General features: G+C 35.1%; 1 protein-coding gene across 8 annotated transcripts in view; it reads right to left on the bottom strand.

Moving 5' to 3' along the window:
- Nucleotides 1-27105, bottom strand: part of IMMP1L (inner mitochondrial membrane peptidase subunit 1) — an 83011-nt gene that overhangs the window by 4610 nt on the left and 51296 nt on the right. For all 8 annotated transcript variants that reach the window (XM_040495544.1, XM_040495542.1, XM_040495543.1 and 5 more), the window contains 3 exons: nt 22001-22134; nt 20506-20594; nt 16428-16554 (listed from right to left, as the gene is read on the bottom strand). In XM_040495544.1, coding sequence (XP_040351478.1) covers nt 16428-16554; nt 20506-20594; nt 22001-22105 — 321 coding nt within the window. In that variant the 5' untranslated portion in view covers nt 22106-22134. The remainder of the gene's footprint in view (nt 1-16427; nt 16555-20505; nt 20595-22000; nt 22135-27105) is intronic.

The raw sequence follows: 27105 nt of genomic DNA, 5'->3' as shown, positions 1-27105 counted from the left end.
TTCGTGGGCTCAAGCCCCACATCAGGTTCTGTGCTGTCAGCATGGAGTTGGGTTGGGATTCTCTCCCTCTGCCCCTCCCCAACTGATGCATGTGTGTGTCTGTGTGTGTGTGTGTGTGTGTGTGTGTGTGTGTGTGCACTCCCTCACTCTCAAAAATAAACTTATAAAAAAATCTTTTTCCATTCTAGTAGGTTATTGGTATCACATTGTGGTTTTCATTTGCATTTCTCTGATGGGCATTTTTTCTTGTGCTTATTAGCATAACTTTTGTGAAATATCTATTAAAATATTTTACTCAGTTTTTAAAATGGGTGTTCTTACTCATTTTAAGAATCCCTTTTTTACCTTGAGTATAAGTCCTTTGACAGGTATTGCAAACATTTTCTCATAGACTAGGATCTTTTCTCCTTTGCAGTCTAATCTATTACAAACACTATACAATGTTTTCCAAGCTCTAGAAATTTCATTTGGTTCTTTTTTATATTTACAGTTTCTTTCCTCATTATGTTCATCCTCGAGATCCTTGAAAATATTTAGAATTAGTGTTTTAAAGCACATGATTATTAATTCCATTACTTCTGCCTTTTCTGGATTTAATTGATTTTTCTTCTGGTTACTGGTTACACTTTCATACTTCTTCACATGTCCAGTAATTTGTGATTAAGCTGGACATTCATTTGTTGAGTGGATTTTGTTGTGTTTCTTTAGAGTGTGCTGAATGTTGAGGGAGGTCTGCTTGTTTTAGGGGAGGCAGTTAAGTTAGCTGTGGATCAGCTTATTCCTTTCAAGCCTCAGTTTTTAAACTTTTTTTAATGTTTATTTATTTTTGAGACAGAGAGAGACAGAGCATAAATGGGGGTGGGTCAGAGAGAGGGAGACACAGAATCTGAAATAGGCTCCAGGCTCTGAGCTGTCAGCACAGAGCCTGACGTGGGGCTCGAACTCACGGACCGCGAGATCACGACCTGAGCCGAAGTCAGACGCTTAACTGACTGAGCCACTCAGGCGCCCCTCAAGCCTCGTTTTTAAGTTTGTTAGGTTGGGTCTATCTCACAGTGTACTCTAAGGGCTACGTTAGGCCTACTACTAAGGCAGGATATTCTGGGATCTCTATTGAATATGCTGAGTATTCAGTGACATCTATCTGTTCTGGCTGGTCAGAACTCCAGTTGCTCTCAGCCCTGTGTGAGCTCTGGGAATTGCTTGGCTCCCCACTCCTTCTTTGCTCAGTTTCTAGGTTTCCCCATAAATGGTTACAATTTAGTATTCAGCAAAAGCCAAGAGAACATCTATGGAGATTTATGTTGATCATTCGGTAGCTCTGCTTTCCCAGACAGTTTTATCCATAAGTCCCAACTACTTAAACTTCCCTCTATTCCAGTCTCTGTCTCTTCAGCTCAGCAAAACCACTACCTTTGGCTCAAATTTTACTTCAGTACCTCCTGAAAGGTACCTCCTGCCTTACAGGAGAATGTAGGGACAAGTAAAGGGTTTGCTTAATTTGTTTCTCCTCTCTTAGGAATCTGTCCTGTACTTCCTGCTTCTGCATTCTCTGAGAACAGGTGTTCCACATATTTTGTCCGATTTTCTAGTTATTTATGACAGGAGAGCAAATTCAGGATCACTTCATCGTTGCCAGAAACAAACGTTCAAATTATCTAATTTTAAAAGTCTGTATAATTTTTCTTAGCATACTTCATAGTAATATGAAGAGAATACTTTTGGTAAGAACTAAAAGTTCTCATGTAAGTAAAGTGGCATCTCTCTCCACCTTGCATCCCTTTCAGTTGCATCCCCTGTATGTTTCTGTTTTACCCTTTCCCTTCAAAATCTCTAGAAAAGATTTGCCAAACTCAGCATGTACAAATAAGGAGGCTCAACATGGTATTGCTTGTATCTCAAAATTGGCAAAAGTAGAAATGTTCCTCAGTAGGTAGAGGTTAAGTAAAATATGACTTATTTATATAATAGACAGCTGGTTAAAAAAAAAAAACAAATAGATTTACATGAAGACAGTGAAAAAAGTTGCAGGGCAATATGTATAAATGTTTAAAGAACCCCACAAAACTTACATATTTCAAAATTTACATGTTTATGAGCAGTATATATTGCTTAATTAAAAAATGTATATAAATCTTCCTCAACTTACCATGAAGTTATGTCCAAAAAAACCCATCATAAGTTGAAAATACAGTTGACCCTTGAACAATAGGGACTGGGGTGCTGACCCCCCTCCCACTAGTCGAAAATTCATGTATTCCCTTTGACCTCCCCCAAAACTTAACTACTAATAGTTTTGTTGTTGACGGGAAGCCTTGATGACATAAACAGTCGATTAACACGTATTTTATATATGTATTAAACATTGTGTTCTTACAATAAAATAAGGTAAAGAAAAGAAAATGTTCAGAAAACATAAGGATGAGAAATACATTTACAGTACCATAGTATAAAAAAATCTACGTGTACATGGACCCATGCAGTTCAAACCCATGTTGTCTGTTCAAGGATCACCTGTATTCTAAGTCGGAAAGGCATTGAATACACCTAACCTACCGGATGCCATAGCTTAGCCTACCCTAGTTTAAACACACAACACATATTAGCCTACACTTGAGCAAAAATCACCTAACACAAGCCTATTTTATAACCAAGGGTGACATATCTCAAGTAATTTATTGAATGCTGCACTGAAAGTGAAAAACAGAATGGCTGTATGGTACAGGATGGTTGGTTGCAAATGGTCACTTTACCCTCTTGATTTGTGAGGCTGACTGGAAGCTGTGGGTCACCTGCTGCTTCCCAGCACCATGACAGTATCCTACTGCACATCAGCCCAGGAAAATATCGAAATTCAAAATGTGAAGTTCAGTTTCTACTGAATATGTATCGCTTTTGCAGCACAATAAAGTAAAAATAAAACAAGTCAAACCATAATAAATCAGGGGCCGTCTGTGTGTATATACATATATACATATATACACACATATATGTATCTTAATATGCCTCGTCCCTTCAGTGATACTTGTACTTTTTGAAAAGAGAACACTGTCCATCACAATGCAGGTTAGGATGAGCTTTGTTCAATTATTTATTATTTTTTTTGCCTTTGATAGTGTAGAGAGGGACTGAACTTCCAATCTATATAGAAGGTTCTGTTTCTTTCTATAGTACAAATAAATGATTGCGATTCGCACTACTGTTACTAGATCTCTGGATAACTAAAATGTTAGCCTAGCTAAGAACTCATTTATTTAAATAAACATAAAGTACAACACATTTTTGGTATGGGTCCAAAACTTAAAACTTGACCTTTCTGGTATAGACTGAGACAAGAAACAGAACAAAAATTTTCTAACCCCAAACACAGTTATTATCTGTGGGATAACCTACTGTTTATCACTAAATTGGATATTCAAACCAGTTAAGAGAAAAAAATCCTATAGCAATATTATAATAAAATATTAATAGATAAAATGGTAGTTTAAAATGTATTTTAAAAAGAGCTATTATAACTTTGCAACTAAAGTAGTAAGGACACCAATAAACTCATTTATAGTAAATGTTTGCAAATTACCAAAAATGGAAATCCCTAATTCCATCCGTGCCTTTGTTCGTTACTTCTCATAACCAAAACTGTAAATGGTTAGATTACTTTTCCTGTTCATACCTTTGTAAATCTGCCATACCAACTTGAATGAATTTGTGAAGCTGAGTAAGAAGATATGAACATGTTTACAATGAATACCACATAGAAATTTTTACTTGGGCTCTAATCTGAATTTTCCCAGGCCTAACTTTTAAAGCATTGAAAGAACCCTTAAAACATTCTTGTTTTTCCTTTCTACGTCAGAGGTTTACTTCCTGATGTATGATAAAACCTAATCTCAGGGCTGGACAAAAGAATCAAGCCTCTAGTTCTTAGCTATACTTACTGAGGTCTAGTTAAGTGCCTCCTTTATAGTACAAGCAACAAATGTAATTGCCTCATGGCCCGCGGGTGTCCATTTAACAAAAGAGGCTTTGTGAACCAACCCACAGGTGTTACTTTTCTGGATTCAAGTGAAATCTGATGCAAGAGTCCACAATATCAAATAACACATTTACTAAATAGCAATCAAACTCATTTATTTAAGCAAAAAATATCTAATTAAGAAAAAGTTCCAACTGAAGAATATTTGTATGTCTGGCCTTTCAAAAGTTTCAAGAAACAGAAAACCCTAATAATAGATTCATTGTTAATTAACCCTTTTTGGCGGGATATTTTATAATCTACAGGCAACAAAGGTAGGGTATGCACTGGCCTGCTACTACTCAAACCTCAGTAAGCTTTCTAAAACGACTATAAATGAAAAGGAAAACAGTAGTTATTAAAGAAACAAACAAAAATCATAAAGGCAAGGAAAGGGACAAAGTTTTAGGAATCCTTTTTTGACATCATTTTTTCCTTTTCCTGAATTATAAAGGAAAAGGAGAGGTACACAGATTTTATGAAAGCAGTCAGATAAAGCCTTATTTCTTTTTGGCAAAAGTAAATGGGGTAATACATCAGTTAACACTTTAATCTTAAGAGTATGTAATTTTCCACATATATTTTCAAAATTTTGTTTTGGGTCTCCTGAAATGGTAAATGTGAAATATAAAAATGTATAATTTCCCTACCCTGGAAAAAAGCCCATATGATGAATGTACATTTCATTTCACATGTCATTTCACTCTCACAATTAATGCCAAAAAATTGTTTTTTATGTTACTATCTTCCAGTTAAGCAGGATCACGTCAAATTACTATATACCATTATGTGGCTAATGCATATTCTGCTTAATCATGACTTATATAAACAAAACATAGCCATGGTAAGATGCTGTGCATACAAGCTACTAGGGAGAATATTGGGAAATGAAATAATTATATAGTTCTAAAAGAACTTCATAAAACCCAGTATTAGTATGATTCATGCAAAAGCAAAATTAGAAACATCATCAATAATTATTGGAGTTTATGCTCCCTATAACACCAACAAAAGCTATAAACAAAGATATGTATGTCAGAAAGTGAAGCACTGAATCCTCTAGGAGGCCATCAAGTAGAAGAGCTTTTGATAACACAAGGCAGAGAAAACATGATTAATTTTAATTTCAAAAAATGGGAGTCTCAACTGCCAGTTATGAGTATCTCTGAAAGCCAAACTCAGAAACAGTTTCACAAACATTCTATTTTCATGGACATTCTCCTTGGCACAACTTCTTGCCCACGTTTGTCTACCTGGAGTCCTGATGGTGGGACTCCCAAATGCTAGATGCCTGACAAAGGGATTAACATTTGTAAGGACCAAGGCAGGAAACAGTTAACACACTGATTATTTCAGTGGGTACTATTTCCGGGCAGTTCTGCTTCTTTTTCTCCCCATTTAAATGCTCACTTATTACTCTTCTATCTGCATCATTCATGGGGACTGTTATTGTTCTTCCCTACTTAAAAATGTGCCACGTTGGGTTCATTAGCCAATTATCACCAAAGAGGAATTTCACAGAAGTTCCAATAGGCTATAGCTCCAGGTTGGAGTAATGATGGGGGATGCTTATTGAGCATCTGCTTGCTGAATAGGTTTAGAGCTTAATCTAAGACTTGACTTGCTCATTCTCATAGCTATTGCAAGCTAAGCTCTGCAAGTACTTAATACCTCCATCCAGCCTGAAGAGGAATTTCTGATGGGCTGTCTCAGCACAGTGGTTAAAAGATACAGTCTACAGGGGCGCCTGGGTGGCGCAGTCGGTTAAGCGTCCGACTTCAGCCAGGTCACGATCTCGCGGTCCGTGAGTTCGAGCCCCGCGTCAGGCTCTGGGCTGATGGCTCAGAGCCTGGAGCCTGTTTCCGATTCTGTGTCTCCCTCTCTCTCTGCCCCTCCCCCGTTCATGCTCTGTCTCTCTCTGTCGCAAAAATAAATAAACGTTGAAAAAAAAAATTTAAAAAAAAAAAAAAAAAAAAAAAAGATACAGTCTACAGAACAAGAGTCCTGAGTTCAAAATGTAGCTCTGCCACTTACTAGGTTAAGTACCTTAGGCAGGTTATTTAAAACTCTTCTATATAACTGAGACTAATAAATACCTTACAGAAATATTTCGGAGAACCAAATGAAACAATACATAAGGCTCCTGGCACCCAGTTAGCACTCACTAATTATTAGCTACTGTGTTTATCAGCTGCCCCACCTGCTGGTATGAATGGTGTCTGATGGGCTTTCTTTGTTCCTAGTTTCCTAAACAGTTTACCCAGTTCTCTGCAAAGTGAAATTCAGTTTTTAAGATCAAATCTCCCAAATGTAGTTAAGACTACCATTTTTATTTTTTCAACAGGCATCTTAAGCAATGTTTATTAAATACCAAATGCTTAGGCTCTTCCTTGTGAAGCTTTCACTTCTTTGCAACTGTATACCAACCAGTCAGAAGGTACACAGTGGGGGAAGGTGTTGGGACTAAAGCCAACAAGCATGCCTTTTCCATCCAAGTACTAACCCGGCCTGACCCTGCTTAGCTTCTGAGATCAGACAACAAATATGCCTTGCCATCCTAGCCATCTAGTATTAATGTCCCAATCCTATAGTATTGTTTTTCTAGGACAATAGATTATTTTGCTCTTCTTTTTTGTTCTATTTGTAAAATAATATTACCTGTTTTGCTTTTGGATTAGTACTTAAAAGAAGCATCTCAATTCTCATTTCAAGACTATCTCTGTAGCTTCATTTTAATACACCCTACTGTACACTCTGGTTCTCATATTCCAAAAGATGAGCCTAACTTAATGAAACACAGGGTATTTCAGAGAGTAGTAGAATGGAGTGGTAAGTATGTAAATAATGAATTTTCTCATTCTCTGAGAAAAGTCTAAACAGTTGGCAAATCAGATATATACATACTGTGCAAAGCATGTACTATTATGTTTCCACCAAAATTTTTATTCCTGGGACTTCAAATAATTCTTCTCAAAGTCAAAACTCATCCCTATATGGAATTACTCCTATAGATGAATGAATAGAGCTTTTTTTTTCCATTTTCTATGGCTCCCATACCTAAGTATTTCATATGGAGACTGGCTAAGAAATCTGATTCAACAGCTGAAATGGTATAAGAAATAGAAAATCTGGGGTAGAAAAGAGTCCATACTCCAAAGAAGAAATAATTACAATGAAATATGTAGATCTTGTTGTATTTGATGTTACCAATGCCTTAAAAAACACACACAAAAGGCATTATGTTACATGTTTTTCTTGACAGATAGATAATTCTTCCACTTGTGTTTTATTCATCAAAACCACAACTCTAATGCACCATACCTTGGAAGGTATTTAAAATGAAACCTAGCTTTGTGAATACAAAATTCCAAGTTAGACTAGTGGACGACAGATGACATTTTTTGTAACGATGTAGTAAGGTACAAAGAGGAGAATAGCTGGAGATCTTTAAAAAGTAAGATTTATCTCTGAGGGCTGAGAGCACCAAAACATTGTTTTAACTAAGAGATCATGAGAATACACTGTGGACATTCAGGAGGGAATTGTATAATACCCAAATGTCATTCTAGGAAAGCACTTGGGTTTTTTTTCCCCACTTATAATAATTTAGCTGTCACTGTATTCATTTAAAATAAAGTCTCTCTTAGGCTTATTAGACAGGCTATATCTTCTCTCCATTTCCCAAATTAACACATCCCCCCAGAATCTCCTAATGTACCATCTACCCTCATTGCTAAAACCAGAAATCTGGCTCCATTTTAAGCCCTTCAGTTCCATTTCTTCCAGCATCCCATCCAGTCTAGATATTTCCTTACTCTTTCTCCAAACTTTGTACTGCTTTCCATTCTTAATGTTATTATCTGAATTATGTCTTACAGCCTATTAACCAGTCTCTCAGCCTCCAGTCTTTCCTACTCCAAACTTTCCTCTATTAATCTATACTAATATCGGAGTGACTTTCTATTTTTTCCAAGAATTTAATAATATTGGGTTTTTTTACACAAGAAGTAAACTTTAAAGTTTTTATTTTAAGGGTGATTTTAAAAAAAACTATCTGATCATGTTATTTCCCTGTTTGAGACACAAGGAACTGAGTGCTGTTTACCTTTTCATTTCTTTTCACTACCCACCCCTCCCCACTATATGTCCCAGACAGGAGAACTTACTTTTTGGCAGATGCCCAAAGCACAATGATATACTCTCCCTTCTAGATCTTATGAATATGCTGCTTGCTTTGGTCAACTCCTACTGATTCTTTAGGATTTCAACTCAAGCTTTATTCCCCTGCCTGTATGGAAAAATCCTATCGATCCCAGTCTAAATAAATATCGTCTTGTGCCTTATCATAGCACCCTGTATATAATTCTATTTCATCACATTGTAATTCCTTGTCTGCTCTTCCAATCTGGCTATAAGCTTCTAGAGCTATACTGTCCATTTTGGTATCCTCTAGTAACACATGTGGCCTTTTGATTTTACAAATTATATAAAATTCAAATTCAGTTCCTCAGACACACTAGCTATGTGTCCTGTGCTCAGCAGTCACATGTGCCTAGTGACTACCATGCTGGACAGTGCAGCATGGTAGCCACTAGGCAGATCTAGAATATTCCCACTTTGCAGAAAGGTCTATAGCACAGCACTGAAGGCAGAGACTTAATCTACTTTAACATAGTCCTGGCCCTCAAGTAAGTGCTCAATAGCACTTAGTTATGGAATTAATAAATACATAAATAAATAAAAGTAAAAGGAAATTTGTGAAGTTAATGTCTGGGAAATTTCACCTGCCACTATGGCTTGCTGAGGACCACTTACGTCTTCTCCACCAACCCACCTCCCCAACTCCCAAGTCCAGTGCTTCTAGCTGCTCTGGAGCACAGCCTCATTAAAGAAGATGCCTAAATGCTGGGATTGGTTTGGGGGTTAGGTACTACATTTGCATTTAGGGTTAGAAATCCATATTGGTCCATGACCCTACACCTACTTTGACTTTCTTTTCATAGGTAAGTCAGGTCAAATTCATGTTTCTTCAGATGACAAAAAGACTCTCTAATCCTTCCTGATTTAGAGATTCATACACACAGTGTACAGGAAGTAGATCAGAATCTTAAGTTGCAGCTTACAATTTTAAATTGCTCACCCTACAGTTTTAACTGTTAAGAAGACAAATCTCTCTGTTGGCATGTCAGGTGTGTTTAGTGGGGATGCAGGCACTAGCTGTGTCAAACTAAATGATTCCTATGCTATCTTCCAATAGTTATGAAAATTCTAATGCAAGAGGAAAGCATTCATATATGTAGGTTAGCAGTACAATGGGTTATAATGCCAACAGTTTAACTTACAATTTTCAACTGTCTTATAACATGCATACCTACTTTTACATGTTATTCCTCTTTTCCAATTCTAATTTTAGGCAGATGATACTTTAGTAGAGTGAGAATGCTTTTATGGACTAACATTAAGTGAGTCACTGAAACCCACAGAATTTTAATTACTTAAAGTGGGAACATAAGAACTTCATTTAGACGCTTATTTCAAAAGACATTTCAACATATTCCACCTCGTCAACAGCAGCTTTCCAGCAGAGCACTGTATCAGATTAGGAGGCCACATGACACTCGGAATATACTCTCTACCATTAGAGATACAGTCTGCTTCAGGTGCTGACGCTGAACAGCAGCATTACAATTTCAGTCTTCTTAATTTCTTTCTCCCAATTCCTTTTAGGCACCCTTAAAGTAGAAAGGTCTCATATAACTTTCAGATAAACATACATGAATATTTCCATTTTACTGAATTGCATAACTGCCTCCCTTGATTCACATCAATGGCACTGATTTTCCAACTCTGAGTGGTTAAAATATATTTAGGTGAGCAAAACACAGTTTCAAGAAGACTTGTTACTCTTTCAGCACAAATACTGATCTTCACATGTATATGAATATATATTCAAACATACATAAGATAAAATACATTTCTACAAAATAAAATTCTATAAACTACATCTTACTGTTAAAATAAGATTAAATTATTCTGAAAATGTCCAGAGAACCCATCAGAAAATGCTTAAGTTGTGGAGGCCTCAAAGATGGTTATTTAATGTTAATATCAGAAGAAAAACACCTCAGAATTGTAAACAATAAGTCAAATTTATCTTCAGAATTGTGTTAGCTATAGGATGAAAAAGTCACGTCATCTCCGCAGTGAACTTCACTTTAGCAAAAGAGTAAACATATTTCCTCCACATCAGCTGCAATCAAGGCATTAGCAGTATGCCACGATTGATTATCCTGGGACCCGTTGCTGAGAAATGGATGTGTAGCACAGGTTTTTATCACTATAGTCTGCAAAAAGCAAGTCTCTTGCTTAGATATCCTAGTTGTAATAAGTGACATTATTAGGTAGTTCTTCTAGTTAAATGACATAAGGATTTAGTGTATCAGCAGCTTATAATAAACAAGCCCTTTCAATCTGATGATTCCTTTCCCTCCACATAAGTACTTTTTGTGTTTATAATACAAGTGGTAATAGAAGACCATATGGTTGTGACTTTTAGCTAAAGTAAATGACATTTAAACAAACAGAAAAACAGCATTAAGATATTCAAGGATTTGAACTATGACCTAAATACACAGTACACAGTAAGGGGCTATTAGTGTTAACTTTATACAGTGACCATTTTCTAACACTGTCCAAATAGTGAGTTTTTCAGTTTGCTGATCAGTTTTTCAGAAATATTTTCCAATACACTGTAAAACAGCTTTATCACTGGCATATTACCCCATTTACAACTTCTCCTTTTAAAAACAGTATCCCACCAATATATCCTGAGAACATTTAATCAGTTCTTTCTGAAATATAAAATTGTTTTCTATTGCTTACATCACTCTCAATAACAATAATGATGTTGTTATTAACATACATATAATTTTTTTTAAAGGCAAGAAATACTACATTCCTTAGTCACCTAACAGACTACTGTTTGGTGAACATTTCACCTTTTGTGTATAACACTGGGATCTGTGGTAGCAAGAACGAAAAAGTTTTAAATAGCCTTATATTTTGATAGGTTAATAATAGATTAAAACATAATTTTTCTAATAAGTATAGATATGTTTGCTTTAACAAAAATAAAATATTGTGATGATCTAATTACAGGAATATACTGAAATCATCATAATCACAGATCTATTAATATGTCCATTTAATACAGTGGCTGCTATGGTTGAAAAACTATAAAGTTGTAATTACATGAAAGATTTAAAAATGATTCATAATATAGTGAACAGCCAATGCAAAGCAGAAGTTTACACTTAAAGCAACAATTTACCAATTACAGGTAACAACTTTACCCATCGTTAATCTGCCAACCAGTAAAAGGATCAAAAGAACAGAATACTTACATAGTAGTTAATACGTGCAAAAAGCACACGAATGTCTACTGAAATGTAGAAAACTGTCGTGACCATACGGCCTAATTAGCAGGCACTGCATGTTGCTAGGGCAATTTAGTCTTACCTAACAAAACTACCACAGCATTTCTGGGGCAACAAACCTTCCCTTAGAAGGTCCAGGGTACCTCATCTACCATTCCTTTAGAAGACTTAGTCTAGACAACATTCAGAGTATTCCACACCAATAAGTCAATTCAGAGCCAGGTGAATTTTTAGTTTGCTTAATAAAAGGGCTGAAAAATGTCACTGATTCCAAAAGTAAGTCACTTGGGGAAAGAAACATTTAATTGGCACTCTGCTGTCCTGCTACAAAGTAACAAGGACATCCTAATATTTTCTACAACTTTCATCTGGAATCATGGAAGGTGGTCAGGTAGCCTGTGGAACTAGCTTAGCTTTCAAAACATCTATGAAGACTACAATAACCACAGATTGCCAATTTCTCAGCATTATATGGTTTACTGAGCTACAGGAACACCTACCTTACCTGAAAAATAGTAACAACATGCACTTAGGAGCAAGTTTGCAGCAGAAACTAAAGGAAATTGAGTAGAACAGAAATTAGAAGAAAACATGGTTGGACCCTAAACATATACACGTTTGTCCACCCTTCAAGAATTTTTAAAGTACCTACCAGATGTTCTATCAAAGTTCATGTGCTAGGAAATCAGCTGTGGTCAAAACAAATCTTTGCCATGAAAAACCTTATATTCTAAAGCAAGAGTCAGCAAACTTCTTCTGTAAAGGGCAGATAGTAAACAGCCTAAGCTTTGCAGGCCATATCGTCTCTGTTACAACTACTCAACTCTGCTCTTGCAGTGAAAGCAGCCACAGACAATATGTAAACAAATGAGAGTGGCTGTATTCTAATTAGACCTTTAACCACAAGTACAGGCAGCAGGAAGAATGATCTTACAGGGTCTCCACGATATTGAAAGGCCTAGACTTTTCTTATGAGTGAAATGTGAGGTCACTTGGGTCTTTGAGGAAAAGACTAACATTATTACACTTAACAAGCACCATTATTAAAAAGGATCATTTCAGAGTCTGTGTAGAGAATAATCAGTGATGGTGTAGGGAGGCAAGAAAATGGGAAAGGTAAAAGCAGAAAGCAGTCTGAAGTTATTCCAAGAAAACAAGATATGAATTTGTCTTACACCCCAATAGTAGCAGCATTTGCTAAATGCTTCTACTTCCAACTAAATTATTTTTGGCAAATTAGTGGCTTTTAACTTCAAACTCAGGAATTCCTGTAGTATGGAAAGGCAAGTTATTCAAGATGTTTGAGCTAAGTATAATATGTTTCTTTTCAAAGTCACAAATTAAGCTCATATCCTAGTAGCCAATGCTCAGCCCATAACCCAAGAAAAGCATTTTTGGCCTCAACACCACTGAAATGAGCAAAACCCACTCCAACAGTACCTGATAGGGACTGCTCAGTTTCCAAAAGCTTAATGCAAAAAATAAATCATGGTTTGTAAGTGTTGCTGCCACATGGACTTTTAGAACTCTGGAATGAATAAAATGGTTCCACATCACTTAACCAATGATCTGTTTATATTCGTTTTTGCCAACTTACGAACAATGCTATTTCTTTCATATGCTAAACTCTAAGTTATAGGTTCCAAATGACAATTTTGTTGTTTTGCTTTCTGAAGCACCTACTTAGGAGAATTTTTTTTTTTTTTGCCTGGAATTCACAACATATTTAATATTCATCATCTTTACCAAGCAACTCAATCAAGATCTGAATAGCAATGTCTTCATCATAAACAACAATGATTTTTCTAAGAGGTTACATAGGTAGGGAAAGAAACCCATCTCATAATATACAGCACCAGTGTGCCACAGAGATAGCTGAAAAAGGAACACTCTAGAGGGGGAGATCCTGCAAAGGTTTGGATATCTCTTCAGAGTGCTCCAAACTTGGATGAATTTTTGTTATAAATCACCTTGATTAATGGAACACATTTGCTACAGTGGTTCTGTAATAACTATACAATTCTACTTGCTTGAAAAGCCCAGCTTAGGAAAACTGGTGGAGGAAGGGAAGCCTTCAAAAAAATCAGTGGCGGGGGCGTCTGGGTGGCTCAGTCGGTTAAGCATCCGGCTTCAGCTCCGGTCATGATCTCACAGTCTGTGAGTTCGAGCCCCGCGATGGGCTCTGTGCTGACCTCTCTGGAGCCTGCTTCGGATTCTGTGTCTCCCACTTGCACTCTGTCTCTCAAAAATAAATAACCATTAAAAAAAAAAAAAGATTAAAAAAAAAATCAGTGGCTTCTCTTTCAGGACCAATATTGCCCCTGATCAAAAATAGTCCCCTTTCTTTTTTAAAAAAAATATTGAAGACAAATACATTTAAGGGAAGTACAATTTGATGAGATAAGAGTATAATAATAATCAGTAGAAGATATTTTGGGAGAAGTGGTAGTAGCATGGTAAGGAGTACAATTTTGGATGCAGCCAGGGGATGTGTTTGAATTCCAACTGTCTCTCACTATTTGAAACTGGGCAATCTATTTAACCTCCCTGTTGTCCAGTTCTCTCATCTGTCAAATACTACTACTACCTATCTTATTGGGTTGCTGTTTGGTTGATTAAATAAATTAAGCCTTGTAAAGAATTTCAACAGTATCTGGTACAGAGTAAATACATAATAAGTGTTAGCTAATAGTACTACAATTATGTCTGTCACTTATAAATGTCACACCAAAGTGAACAAAATATACCTAGAACAATATGGCAGTGTCTTCTAATTTATCGATTCATAGACAACAAAAATTCGATGAATGTATTTCCTTATACAGAATATTCAAAAAATTTACATCTTACAGTGCTCTGATTATTTGCTCAGATTACTTAGCAAAGATCTAATCCCCTGATGTTCTTCCTCTAATAACTCTTAAGAAGAAAACACCAACAATTGTATGATGTTTAAGTACACAGAGAGTAGATGCCATCATGTATATGTTTTGTTCTTCTGTCTACTGGCAAAATTATTTCTGGTCTCAAGTATATGCTTGTTGCTAAAACAACTTAAAGGTGACTAGAATGTTTATGAAATGTTAACACTCATATGAAGATGAAACATTATGCAAAATTCTGACATTTTTAAATGAAGTATAAAAGGATACCAAGTCCATGATGAAGGTCATAGAAAAAAATAGGTTATCTGATAATACACTATCATCTTCAACATTATTATCACTATCAGCTAACAATTACTAGTATGTTTAGCATTGTGGTAATAAACATCAAAAACATTTGCACTGCTGAATCATAGTGCATTATGGGTGGTACATAAATAATAGATTTAATAATCTACTGATCAAACTTACAAGGCAATCAAAGGCTATTATAGTTAAAAATAAATACACAATGACCAAGACAATTTAACTCTTAATTATTTTTTTATATTGGGAATGAAGATAGTTAACAGTAAAGTTCGTCAACAGCTGTAACAGCTACATCAATAATTTGAGGGTGACACAGAGTATTTTTAAGAAAGGAAAAAATTAAGTTATAACACTAAAGTAAGAAAAGCACATGTTCAGTAAAGAAAAGACCACCCTCCCCTGCCATAAGCTCTGTCACAGCAGCTGGGTGATTGGTGAGAGGAGCTAACATTACACCTGCTCCTCACTCTTCCATTCTGCTGCTCTTGCTCTCTTTTTCTAACTGGATAATCAAGTTGATTAGACTAAGGCATATACAATTTCTATTCTAAAAATTTAAATCAGATTTAAAAAGACTAAACTACAGACTTTGATTTTACCAGATTTGCCACTAACAAGTCGGTGGAAAAATTTTCTAAGCCAGGATCCTAGATGCGATTTAGCTGGCATTTCTCCTTTGTCTTCTCCAAGCGATGACAATTCTTGTCTTTCATGACTTTGACACACACACACACACACACACACACACACACACACACACACATATATATATTTTTTATATATATTTTATATATATATATATTTTTTTTAAACGTCTATTTATTTTTGAGGGAGAGAGACAGAGCATGAGCAGGGGAGGGGCAGAGAGAAAGGGAGACACAGAATCTGAAGCAGGCTCCAGGCTCTGAGCTGTCAGCATAGAGCCCAACGCGGGCTTCAACCCACGAACCATATCATGACCTGAGCCAAAGTCGGATGCTTGACCGACTGAGCCACCCAGGTGTCCCATGACTTTGACATTTTTTAAGAGTATTAGTCAGTTATGTTGCAGAATGACACTCAGGGTTTGTCTGATGCTTTCCAATGATTAGGCAGAGGTTACACTTTCTTCTGCAAAAATACCACAAAAGTGATGCGCCCTTCTCAGTGCTTCACTTCAGGAACTACATTATGTTGATATGTCCTTTTATTGGTGAAGTTAACCTTGATCACTCAATTAAGTGGTGCCTTCCAGTTTCCCCTCTACGAGCTACTATTTGTCCCTTTGTAATAAATGTCTTGAAGGAGATACTTTGAGACTATGCAAATAAGTTATTTTTCTCAAACTTTTGCCCAATATTTTAACATTCATTGGTGAATCATGCCTGCAACAATTATTATTGAGGTATTTATGTAGGGCTTTAAAGGGAACTAAAATATATAAAATATAATGGCCAAGTTGTTCTTAATACATATATTTTTTAAAATGTTTGCTTATTTTTGAGAGAGAGTGCAAGTGGGGGAGGGGCAGAGAGAGAGGGGTACAGAGGAACTGGAGGAGGCTCTTTGCTGACAGCAGAGAGCCCAATGCAGAGCTTGAACCCATGAACCATGAGATCATGATCTGACCCAAGTCAGATGTTCAACCAACTGAGCCACCCAGGCGTCCCTTGATACAAACATATTTAAATTCTATTGAATGCAGCATTTTAACTTATACTCAAAATATGAAAAAAAGTTATTTTCTTTTGTCAGTGTGTTCAGTTAATGCTAATCAATGAATAACATAATTAAAATGTTACTTACATAACTATGGCTTTTAAAGAAATCTGATGGACTATTGGTGAGGATTTTGTCTCCTTCCAAACCAATTACTCTTTTACAAATGTTTGATTTTGGATCACTTGGGCTTTTTGCAATCACAATGTCACCTCTGAGGGGAAAAAAAGTCAAAGAAAGGTCAGTGTTATTTATTAAGCATAAACACATGGACGGACCCTTACAACTTAAAGCCAACACTGTTTATCCTCTCACATACTGACCCTCTCATACATTTACCAGCTTTGTGATTGTTTTATGGGTCAGAATACAACAAGAGTAGTGGAAGCTATTAGAAGATTTTAAAATTTCTGGTAATTCCGTAAGAATTACCTTCTTGCACTGTACCTACTATATATTACTTCCATATCCAAATTTTTAGAACCAAAACTATGTAAAAGCAATTCCGTGTAAGTATCACCAAATTAACTATGTTAATTTTACTGCCCAGCCAGTAGTATTGACTCTAGAGCACATAAAAACATAGAAATAGCAGAAATATTTCCCTAGAGCTCAAAGAACTGAGGAATTACAATATATATAAACAACCCAGATAATTTACAGTATAGTCAGACTTATTTTTGAGGGATAATATCAGAAGATACAACCAAATAAAATGCTAAAAGCTGCCCAAACACATACTACAAAAAATAAATTGGAGTACCAAACATATATAACCAATATGGGTATGATTACTTATCAAAGGCACGATTCATGGAAGAAATAACAATATATATGTGTTAGAAAAATAAGAAAGATCTTTAAAAGTGGAAATGAAGGAGACAAAATGGAGGAAGGAGACAAAATAAGGCTAACACCCCAACCAAACAGAACACAATTCTCTTTCTGCAAAAAATTAGTAGTAAGTGAATTCTGTTGACTAACCCACATATTTGAAAGGATTTAATATATTTACTTATTGTTTGTACACAGTTGCGGAAATAATTTGATGTTATAATAAAAGGTGCACATATCAAAATAGCAAAAGCTATAAAAATAAAGGGAAGATGATAGTCAAATCAGAAACCTAGTTATTGTTATATACATAAGTATTAATATGAGTTCTAAACTTTTTGGTAGCCAAGTCAAAAATGAAATTCTGATTAATTACACTGGAATCATTAGCTAACAAAAATAAAGTTTAGTTTGGTAGGTAAGACAAAATTGTCTTAAATAACCAAATCAAAGAGGAATGAATATACAGGAAGGATTCTCATGTTAAGGTTATAAAAGACGCCTTCTTCATCAGAAATTTTACAGTAGTAGTATTCACTGGAACAATAATTTCCTGGAGTTGAAAGCTATTAAAATACTAAATTCTAGAGGCGCCTGGATGGCTCAGTCAGTCAAGCATCCAACTCCTGATTTCAGCTCAGGTCATAATCCCAGGGTCACAAGATTGAGCCTTGCGTCAGGCCCCACGCTGAGTATGGAGCCTGCTTAAGATTCTTTATCTCTCCCTCTGCCCCTCTCCCCACCCTTGTACTCTCTCTCTCTCTCTCAAAAAATAAATAAAAATAAAACATTAAATTCTATAATTTGCAGGTAATATAAGGCTGCCCTTTCTCTGAAATGGGAAAAACTAGTCTCTTTTCAACCAACTGGAACCATACCAATGGAACTTTCAGATGAATAAGTTTGCAAAGATTGTAACATACTAAACAAAGTTGATTTTGGCTAGCTTTGGGGAAATAAAATGTTTTCTGTGGATGTTTTATTCAGTTTACGTTTTAAAAAAAATAATCAATATGACCCTTAAATTCTGTACTTGAATGGCAACATAAAAATCATAATTCAGTCAAGGTGTTTTTACAGAAACCAATATTAATGCAGATTATACTTTTGGTGGTCTAACTATAGAGTTTACAAAATAATTTTTCCTTGGATTCTCAACTCTTTCAAATAGGGTTTTTACAGGAACTTAATAGGAGTAAGGTTTAAATTTTCCTTTCACATTTATAGTTATAAACATCCTGATTAACCTACTAAATTGTACGCTTTTGAAAAAGACCAATATTTTATTCATCTTAACATTCTCTATAATATACTGCATATGTTATAAGTTAGGTGCTCAACTATTTGGTGAAAGAATAAATAGTAATAAGAGACTGTGATTATTATAAATATGAGTGTTCTGTGCACTTAACTGAAAAGAGATTCATGTGCTTTAAATACTAGTTATGCAGACTTTTATTTTGCCTAAACGGATGGCTATTCTAGCTTTAGAAACAGGCAGCTAGCTGAAGGATCTCTTGCCAAGTGTCCGAGATTCCCCTAAAATCTCAGAGTTCTGTGCTGTAGGTAAAAGGAATACTCAGGAGAGTCATATTTTTAAAGTTGAAGTTACCAACCAACTCTCTTGGTTGTAAAAGTTATTTGGTATATCTCATATAAACGCCAGATTTTGAGCTGCCCTTTAACCTAATGGGCCTCTTGAATGAATAGAATACAAAATGAAACCTCCAAAGAATCTTAATTAACTTACTGAATCAGTTATTTGTATTACCCATCTGAATGCAAAGAGTATCTATTAAAAAAAAGATAATATTGAGCTATTCATTCAAAATCCATTTAGCCAACAAGTTCAGCTTCTTGTTACAGATGCTCAAGGACTAGGAGAGTAAAATCATCTCATTAGCATGGAAAACAGCAGTTTATCTTCATGCTACAGTGATGCTAGGTCTCTAATTAATCCAAAGACTATATGAAGTGCTTTGGATATAAGGTAAAATGGAAAGAAAGCTAGAACACAACCCCTGTAATGCAAGTCTTATTTTATAACCCCATATCTATCAATTTGGTATCTTAAAGTTGTTATGAGTAAAAGATGTGAAGGAGAATTTAACCTAGACACCATAGTAGAGTATAGAGCTTGACCAAGAGATAACTTCAAGTTCTGTACAGAATCTAAGATGGTAAAAGATCAGTAAATGTAAAGAATACTTTTACACTTATTCTTGATGATTTTTCAGTAATGTGAAACAGACTATAGAAAAGGCCAATAATGAAAGAGGAGTGCTTAAACCTTCTTATGCCATAAGCTAAATAACAACTCAAATGAGTCAAATTTGTAGTTTATGGAGAAGAAAAGCTAGTATTTATTTTTTTATAATTGTGAAAAACTAATGAACCCAAAATTTTAGGGAATCAGAGAAGTGCCCTTTAGAAAATACATTAAATTACTGGGGGCACCTGGGTAGCTCAGTCAGTTGAGCGTCCAACTTTGAATCAGATCATGATCTCATGGTTCATGAGTTCAAGCCCCGTGTTGGCCTCTGTGCTGACAGCTCAGAGCCTGGAGCCTGCTTTACATTCTGTGTTTCCCTCTCTCTCTCTGCCCCTCCCCACTTGCGCTCTCTCTCTCTCTCTCTCTCAAAAATAAAAATTAAAAAGAAAAACGAAAATACATTAAATTACTAATACTTGACATTCATTCAGAAGTAATAATACGTAGTTAAGCAGAATAAACAGTATCATAGGACTGGAAACACCACTCAGAATAGGGTTTTTAAAACTTTAGTGGGAAACAGTATTTGTCAAGGAGTTTTTCAACCTAATTAACCAGGAGACTCATACTAGATGAGATTCCTGGTTCCCAGGTATATACAGTGCTATAGTCGAAGAATCATCAAGTGCTCATCATAAGCTATGAAGAATAAAACAGTCATCAAAAGAAATTCAGGATTATTTCAAATATTTAAAAAGCAATCATTGGTTTGTATATGTAATGTAGTTCCTAAGTCCCTAGGTTCTTCACTCAAAACACTGTAGGGCTCTCTCTCCCCCCAAAAAAGTAAAGTGGGCTTGACTGTACATTATAAAATGGCTGCTATTCTATTTTAGCCACTAATGCAAGGAACAGTGACCCAGAAGACTGCATGTTTACAGAAACTATTAAATTTCTCAAACTGAGAGAAAATATTTGAATCAAAATTTTAACTAGGTGGTCATTAATTTGGTTATTTACATAAGAGTTTTTAAAAATAAAGTTAAGAAACTGCAGAAAAGACACAATGTGAATGCATGTTTTCACCATAACTTTAATGTATCTATGACAGAAATTTACCTTTGGATACCATAGAAATGTCGACTAAGATTTTCTGCAAAGACAACATCTGAATTTTGGATTGTAGGCTCCATTGATGGTCCAGAACACTGAAAAGAGAGGTAATTTTTTAATTTGAATGGAAACCCTTTTTTATATAACATAAATCATCTGAGCAGGCTTATAAGAAAGAAATTCAAACAAATGTTCTTCAAGCTTGGCTGATGATTCATAAGTTGGCACCTCCCAGGTAAGTTCAATTCTACAGAGTGGCCACCAAGTCTGGAAACACAGGTAAGTATATTAAAAATGGCTGAGTGAGAAAACATTATAATACGTGAATAACATATGTTTCCAAATTTTGACCATCCTGTATAATGTAAGCTCCATGAGGTCAGGGACCTTATCACTCACATTCCTAAGCTATATAATCAACACCAAAAACATGCTTTGGCATAAAGCTGATAGTCAATAAATATTTGTTGAATAAATGATTTGCTTTCTTGCTATTATCAAATACCCAGTGCCTATGATGGTAATTTATTAAGTAGTATCATACTATTCTCAATACGTTCATGCCTTGAGTTCTCTTCTAAGAAAATAGCTTACTCATTTGATGAGGCTGCAATTTGTATTTTCTACTGAAAAATAGTGGCATAATGAGATGCACTTTAAAGATGGTCTATTAGTATGAGTTAAAACAATAATCTTCATGTATACCTGAGAACGGTAATAAATGATCACTGCCACTTAAAATATCTAAATACACCAGTCTCCATTGACTTCACTTATGCATAGATGAAACTTTTTACTCTAAACTTCTTACCGAGGCAGAAATAACAAAGAACAAAATGAAAGTTTATATATGCTACCTCTGTAGCCCACTGGAAGTACCAATGTAAATTAAAAAAATCAAAGAGGGGACTTCTAGTTAAATATGTTTATTTGCATTTCTCCAACTAAACTTGAGGTTGTAGGACTGTGAATCTGTTAAAACAACATACCACCAACAAAACCCACTCACTGGGTTTTGTAGATTCCAAAGTACTACTTGTAGATTCCAAATCTACTTATTAACTATGGAACTTGGAGCAAGTTACTTAAGCTTACTGAGCCTCAGTTTTTTCTTATGTATGATGGATTTCTATCTAATAAGTATCTCACAGAGTAGAAAAGATTAAATGAGTTAGTAAATATAAAACCTCAAACATCACTGGAACACAGTAAGTAGCATTCAATAAATGATAAAAACTATTATTATTAGATTATTAGTAGGGCCCCTCTCAGAAACAGAATACAGAACCTTATTTGAAGTAATGTTACTTAATTTTATATTAGTGCCAATTCCAACATTCTCTTACAACCCCAAATTTAGAAAGATTTTATGCTTTAATAGTCCCATTTTATTAAATAACTTCCATTAAATAACTTCCATTAAAATAAAGAAAAAACACATTTTCCTTCATTAAAAAAGTATATATTTAAAATTATTATTTTCTTGTATGTAAAAACTTACCATGACAACACCACCAACATATTCAAAAGCACAATGAGCTATACAGCCATACTGGATAGTATAGCCAACAAGTCGAAAGGTTTTTCCCAGAACACCACGAAGCATAGTTCTATGCAGACTCTGCCACCATTGGCCTGATGGTAAATTTCAAAAAGTTTCATGATCAATACTATTTACAAACACTTAAGAAATAGTTCTATTGTAAAATATTTACAATCAGTCAGAATGTAGTAAATACCTAATACAGTTTGGTGCAGAAAAGCAAGAGCTTATTTTCATTTGTCCTAATGCTATTTTAAATGACAAATTATGACACTTAATATTTTTATTTCTGAACAGAGATTATATTCAAATAATATCACTGGTTTATATATGAATTAGATAACTAGTAGACTCTAAATTTGTCTCCTTTCACGCTTTGTTTCTTTTCTTGGTGTTAAGATAGATACCTAAGAAAAAATATTAACTCTTTCAAAGTACTAATAACAGTTTCCATATTGTTACCTGCTACACTGTATCAGTTCTTGCCTAACAGGATATAAAAGAGAAAGCACTAGAATAGGTATATGGAAATACAAGTATCACACTGACATTTTCATTAACTTGTGTGATCTTCAATGACTTATTTAACCACTCTGGGCCTGGAAATAATAATAACTCATAGGACAGTTCTGAGAATTGAATTCAATAACATGCCAAAGTGCTTTGTAAATTATAAAGTTATATTCAGTTGTCAGCTATTAACTACTGATACAATGATCACATGAATACTATGAAACAACATAAAGACCATATATTTTTTTAAGCTACAAAAAAAAATTTTTTTATGGTTATTTTTGAGAGAAAGAGAGAGAGAGAGAGACAGCATGCGAGCAAGGGAGAGGCAGAGAGAGAGAGGGAGACACAGAATCTGAAGCAAACACCAGGCTCTGAGTTCTCAGCACAGAGCCCGACACAAGGCTCAAACTCACAAACCATGAGATCATGACCTGAGCTGAAATCAGACCCAACTGAATGAGCCACCAAGGCATCCCAAAGCTACAAAAATTTAAAAATATTATCCATCTAAAATATTCTTAGTATCTTTCCCTTCCTTTCTATTTACCTATTACAACTATTTCTTAACTAATGGCCTATGGTTTAGGCCTAGGCTACAATCATTGTTCTCAGATTAAATTTACTAAAACACATCAATAATATATAAGTAACATTTGCTCAATACTTACTACATGTCAGACTTTACAAGTTAACCTCTGTAGATATTATCATCATCACTTTATAGATAAAAAAAAGGGAGCCTAAGTGTAGAGAACTTATATACTCAACATCACAAAGATGGAAAATGAGAGTTAAGAACTTAATTATGTTACACTGACTCCTGTATTACTCTCCTGCTCCCATAACATCAATGGCTCTCTATCAGATGAAATACAGATTAGACTCATTTCCAGGATCCATGACAGATGGCTGCCACCCTGTCCTCAGTTTCTAACCTGATCTTCCCTGATACTCCTACATGACCTGACTACTCAATTATACTGGTCTGTTCAAGGAAACTTTGCCAGTAAACACTTATTTATGCCAACACCCATGCCTGGAGTATTCTTCATGATATCCATCATCTATGTGCAACTCTTCTCCAAATGCTCTCAACAGGCAACATTTTCTTTCTCTTCAGGGTTCCCATGGGCCTTTTTATACACACACACACACACACCACTGAGAGCACTATTTCTAAAGTCGATCTGTTTGAATTTGTATCCTGGTTCTACCATATTTTAGTTGTGTGAACTCCATGAGGTTATTATGCCTCTATAAAGCAGACTTAATATCAATACCTGTCTAAGAGAGTTAGTGATTACACGTGATCAGACACGTAGTCTGTAGCAGAGTATTTCAATAAATGCTAGTATGCTAGTTACTGTATCATTCACTTGGCAATCTACTCTATACTCTATAACCTCCTAACATTAGTTGTATTTTCAAGTTTTTTATCTTTAAATAAGATAATAGAATTTTATAGCCTACAGCGTAGGGCTGTATCTTTTATTAGTGTTATATTACTTACTAGTGTTCATCCACCTATTAAACATTTACCATGCCTCCTCCTCTAACAAGTTTTCCTTGGCACCATCCCAAGAAATGTAACTCATGCTTTGTGTCACTCACCTTCCTTAGGCATACACTGATTATAATGCTTACCACACTATACTGTTTATATCTTTCCCCTTTTTATAGTACATTTGTTTATGTCTGCAGGTAGTGACTGTGTATTGTTCACCTCTGAATCCTCAGGTCCTACCAAAGAGGACAGTAAACAGAAGACTTATCTGAGGAAATTAATGAATGAATTTTGAATCCGATCTCCTCTACCATCCACATCTTCATCATTATAGAATAGTTAACAATGTTCAAAATGATTATCAGAAGACCACTGAGATTTTTGGTTAATGGAGAGACATGCAAATGCCATATTCACTGAAGAAAGAAATTGTCAGTAACATATTAAAAAGTCTTCTCATTAAATCATTGAGGTAATGTGAAAAATAACTCTTCCCATCAGGAGAAATAAGGAATCTGGCTTACAGTTATAACTGATGCACTTTAAAAAAATAGCCATTTCTAGAGTTCAAAAAATAAAAAGTGCTATTTAAAGATAAAAACACTCTATGACTGAAGCTCTATTAATTCAAACAGACTATGAAGAGGAAAAATGAAATACTAATAGAATACATTTTGTCTATAAAATTAATTACGTTGTCTGAGCACTACTTTGCTCCAAATATAAGATTAGGGAAAAGTGGGATAAGTCCTGTAGCTTAGCTGTGAAAATTTGATTTATGATAAAAAATCCTAAAAGTAGTGAAGTGTATATTACATTTTAAAATGAAAATAAAAATGGGCCTACCTGATATTAGAAAGGGGATGTATTATTAAACAAGAGGAAACATACGGCACTTACCAAAAAGCTATTGGTAATACAGGTGAAAGATGAAATTAGAGGGTAAATCACTTAGCAATCTACCAAAATTTAAATCATTTGAATTATGCAATAGAATCCACTTGGTTAAAAAACATATGCAAAAGTACTGAGACGCTGTAACTATACAGTGGTTCTGATTCACTGAGAAGGCTTGTTATTAACTCACATTCAGAAGTAATTGGGGCCATAAAGGCTTTTTTATGACTTGGACAATGCCCAACTCTAAATGCAATGTTTGTAATGGAACTGTCTCATAAAATAATAAAATTAATAGATGAGAGTGATCCAAAGAAAGAAGTTAACAGACCCTGTTTCTTCCCTATAGGTATTAGCAACAGAATGGAGTCTGAAGTGTCTAAAATTACTTTGGATATTAGTCTATTAAGGGGAAAAAGAGCTATGAAGCTATTTCGAGAGAAATCTGAGGATAAAAGACTATGTGGCCTTGTATTTTAAAAGTGCACTGAAAAGCACTGTTGAGGAATATTGAAATTGAGAATAAGAGCTGATGGATTTTTTAAAGAGTAATCTCAGAGCAGAAAGTAGCATTCATAAAAAACACAAATAAGCCACACACTGCTAGCACTCAGTAGCCTTTCTAGCAAAAAGGATTAAGACAGAGGTTCCAAATCTCTGCTTTACATATTTATTTCAAAGGTCTATGTATCTATAAGTGAATACATGCTCTGGATAACTTTTGCTTGTCCCTTCAGATTTACTCTCCACCCTTTTCCATGTGCCCTTGGAAAACTGACCTATATAAACTACATCAAGGCACTCCTGTACCCAGTAACTGAACTCCAGTAGGAAGTCAGAGGAAGGAAGAGTTATGTCTTTTCTTGCCTCCTTACCTGTGGACTCTTCTCAGCCTGGCTATGTTTGGACCAAAGGTCGCTGAATCTCCAAAGGCAGTCTGCTATACAGTAATCTCTCTCCTAGGTTCCTATGACCCTTCCTTTACCTAGTCCCTTCGAGCTTAGGAATGAAAAGATTGACTGATGCTGGTTCCTGTGCTATCCGTGGTGATTCTCCCATACCCTGCACACACCTCTGTAATTAGTTTCTGTAAATAAACCTTCCTTACATTATCCAACTTTGAGTGTGTCAGCTGTTTTCCATAGGTGTCCTGGTGATACAATATACCTACCATTTGCTAAAATAACAACTCAGGTGGGGAGATGGGCTAAAAGGGTGATGGGCATTAAAGAAGGCACTTGTTGAGATGAGCACCGGGTGTTATATGTAAGTGATGAATCACTAAATTCTACTCCTGAAACCAGTATTATCCTATATGTTGACTAACTTCAATTTAAATTAAAAGAAGAATGTTAGCTTCCAAAAAAATAAAAATATTAAAAAAAAAAACAACTCATCATGTAGAAGTTTACAATATTTGATGTTAATGAAGGAATTCTCATAAACAGGCATTTGTAAAACACTGCTGATGGGTATGCAAAATAGACAACCCCTAAAAAGAGGAATGTGGCTATCGTAATGGCATATACATTTTACTCTCGGACCAACCATCCCACTTTCAAGAATTATCCAGCTCCAAGATTCAAACACCATGTGCACAAGATTCTTTATATTAGCCTTATTGAAATAGCAAAAGCAGAAACAAACCAAATACACATCCATAGAAAACAGTTAACTAAATTACAGAACACCACACAAAGGATTCTATATACCCATGGTGGTGGGGGGGGGGAGGGGGGAGAGTTCTATGAGCTAATAATAAATGATTTCTAGGATAAACTGCTTTTAAAAAAAAGCAAGGTACAAAAAAGTAAATAGAGTAATTTATCATTTCTGGAAAAAGGGAAAATAATTTTTTAGCAAAGAGAAAGAAAATAATGAAAATGGTTACATTTATAAATGGAGTAGGTGAGAACAGTGTGAAAGGGATAAGGGTGAGTATACCTCTGCATACAGTTCTGAGGCAAATGCTTCATTTACATTGTTAAAAAAATAGAAGCAAAAAAAAAATGAAAAAAGGGAATTGTAAAATTGAAAACAACAAGAAAAATAAGCCTGTCTGTATACTCAAAATGCTAACACTACCAAACAGAAAAACTAAGGTTAAAAAAAAAAATTTGCAAATGAAATCTTAAACTCTTAGTAG

Source organism: Herpailurus yagouaroundi, unplaced genomic scaffold (genome assembly GCF_014898765.1).
Source record: "Herpailurus yagouaroundi ecotype Mexico unplaced genomic scaffold, PumYag 187, whole genome shotgun sequence".
Classification (NCBI taxonomy): Eukaryota; Metazoa; Chordata; class Mammalia; order Carnivora; family Felidae; genus Herpailurus; species Herpailurus yagouaroundi.
The sequence above is the reverse complement of the archived record's forward strand: the minus strand, read 5'-3'. Positions and strand labels throughout refer to the sequence as shown.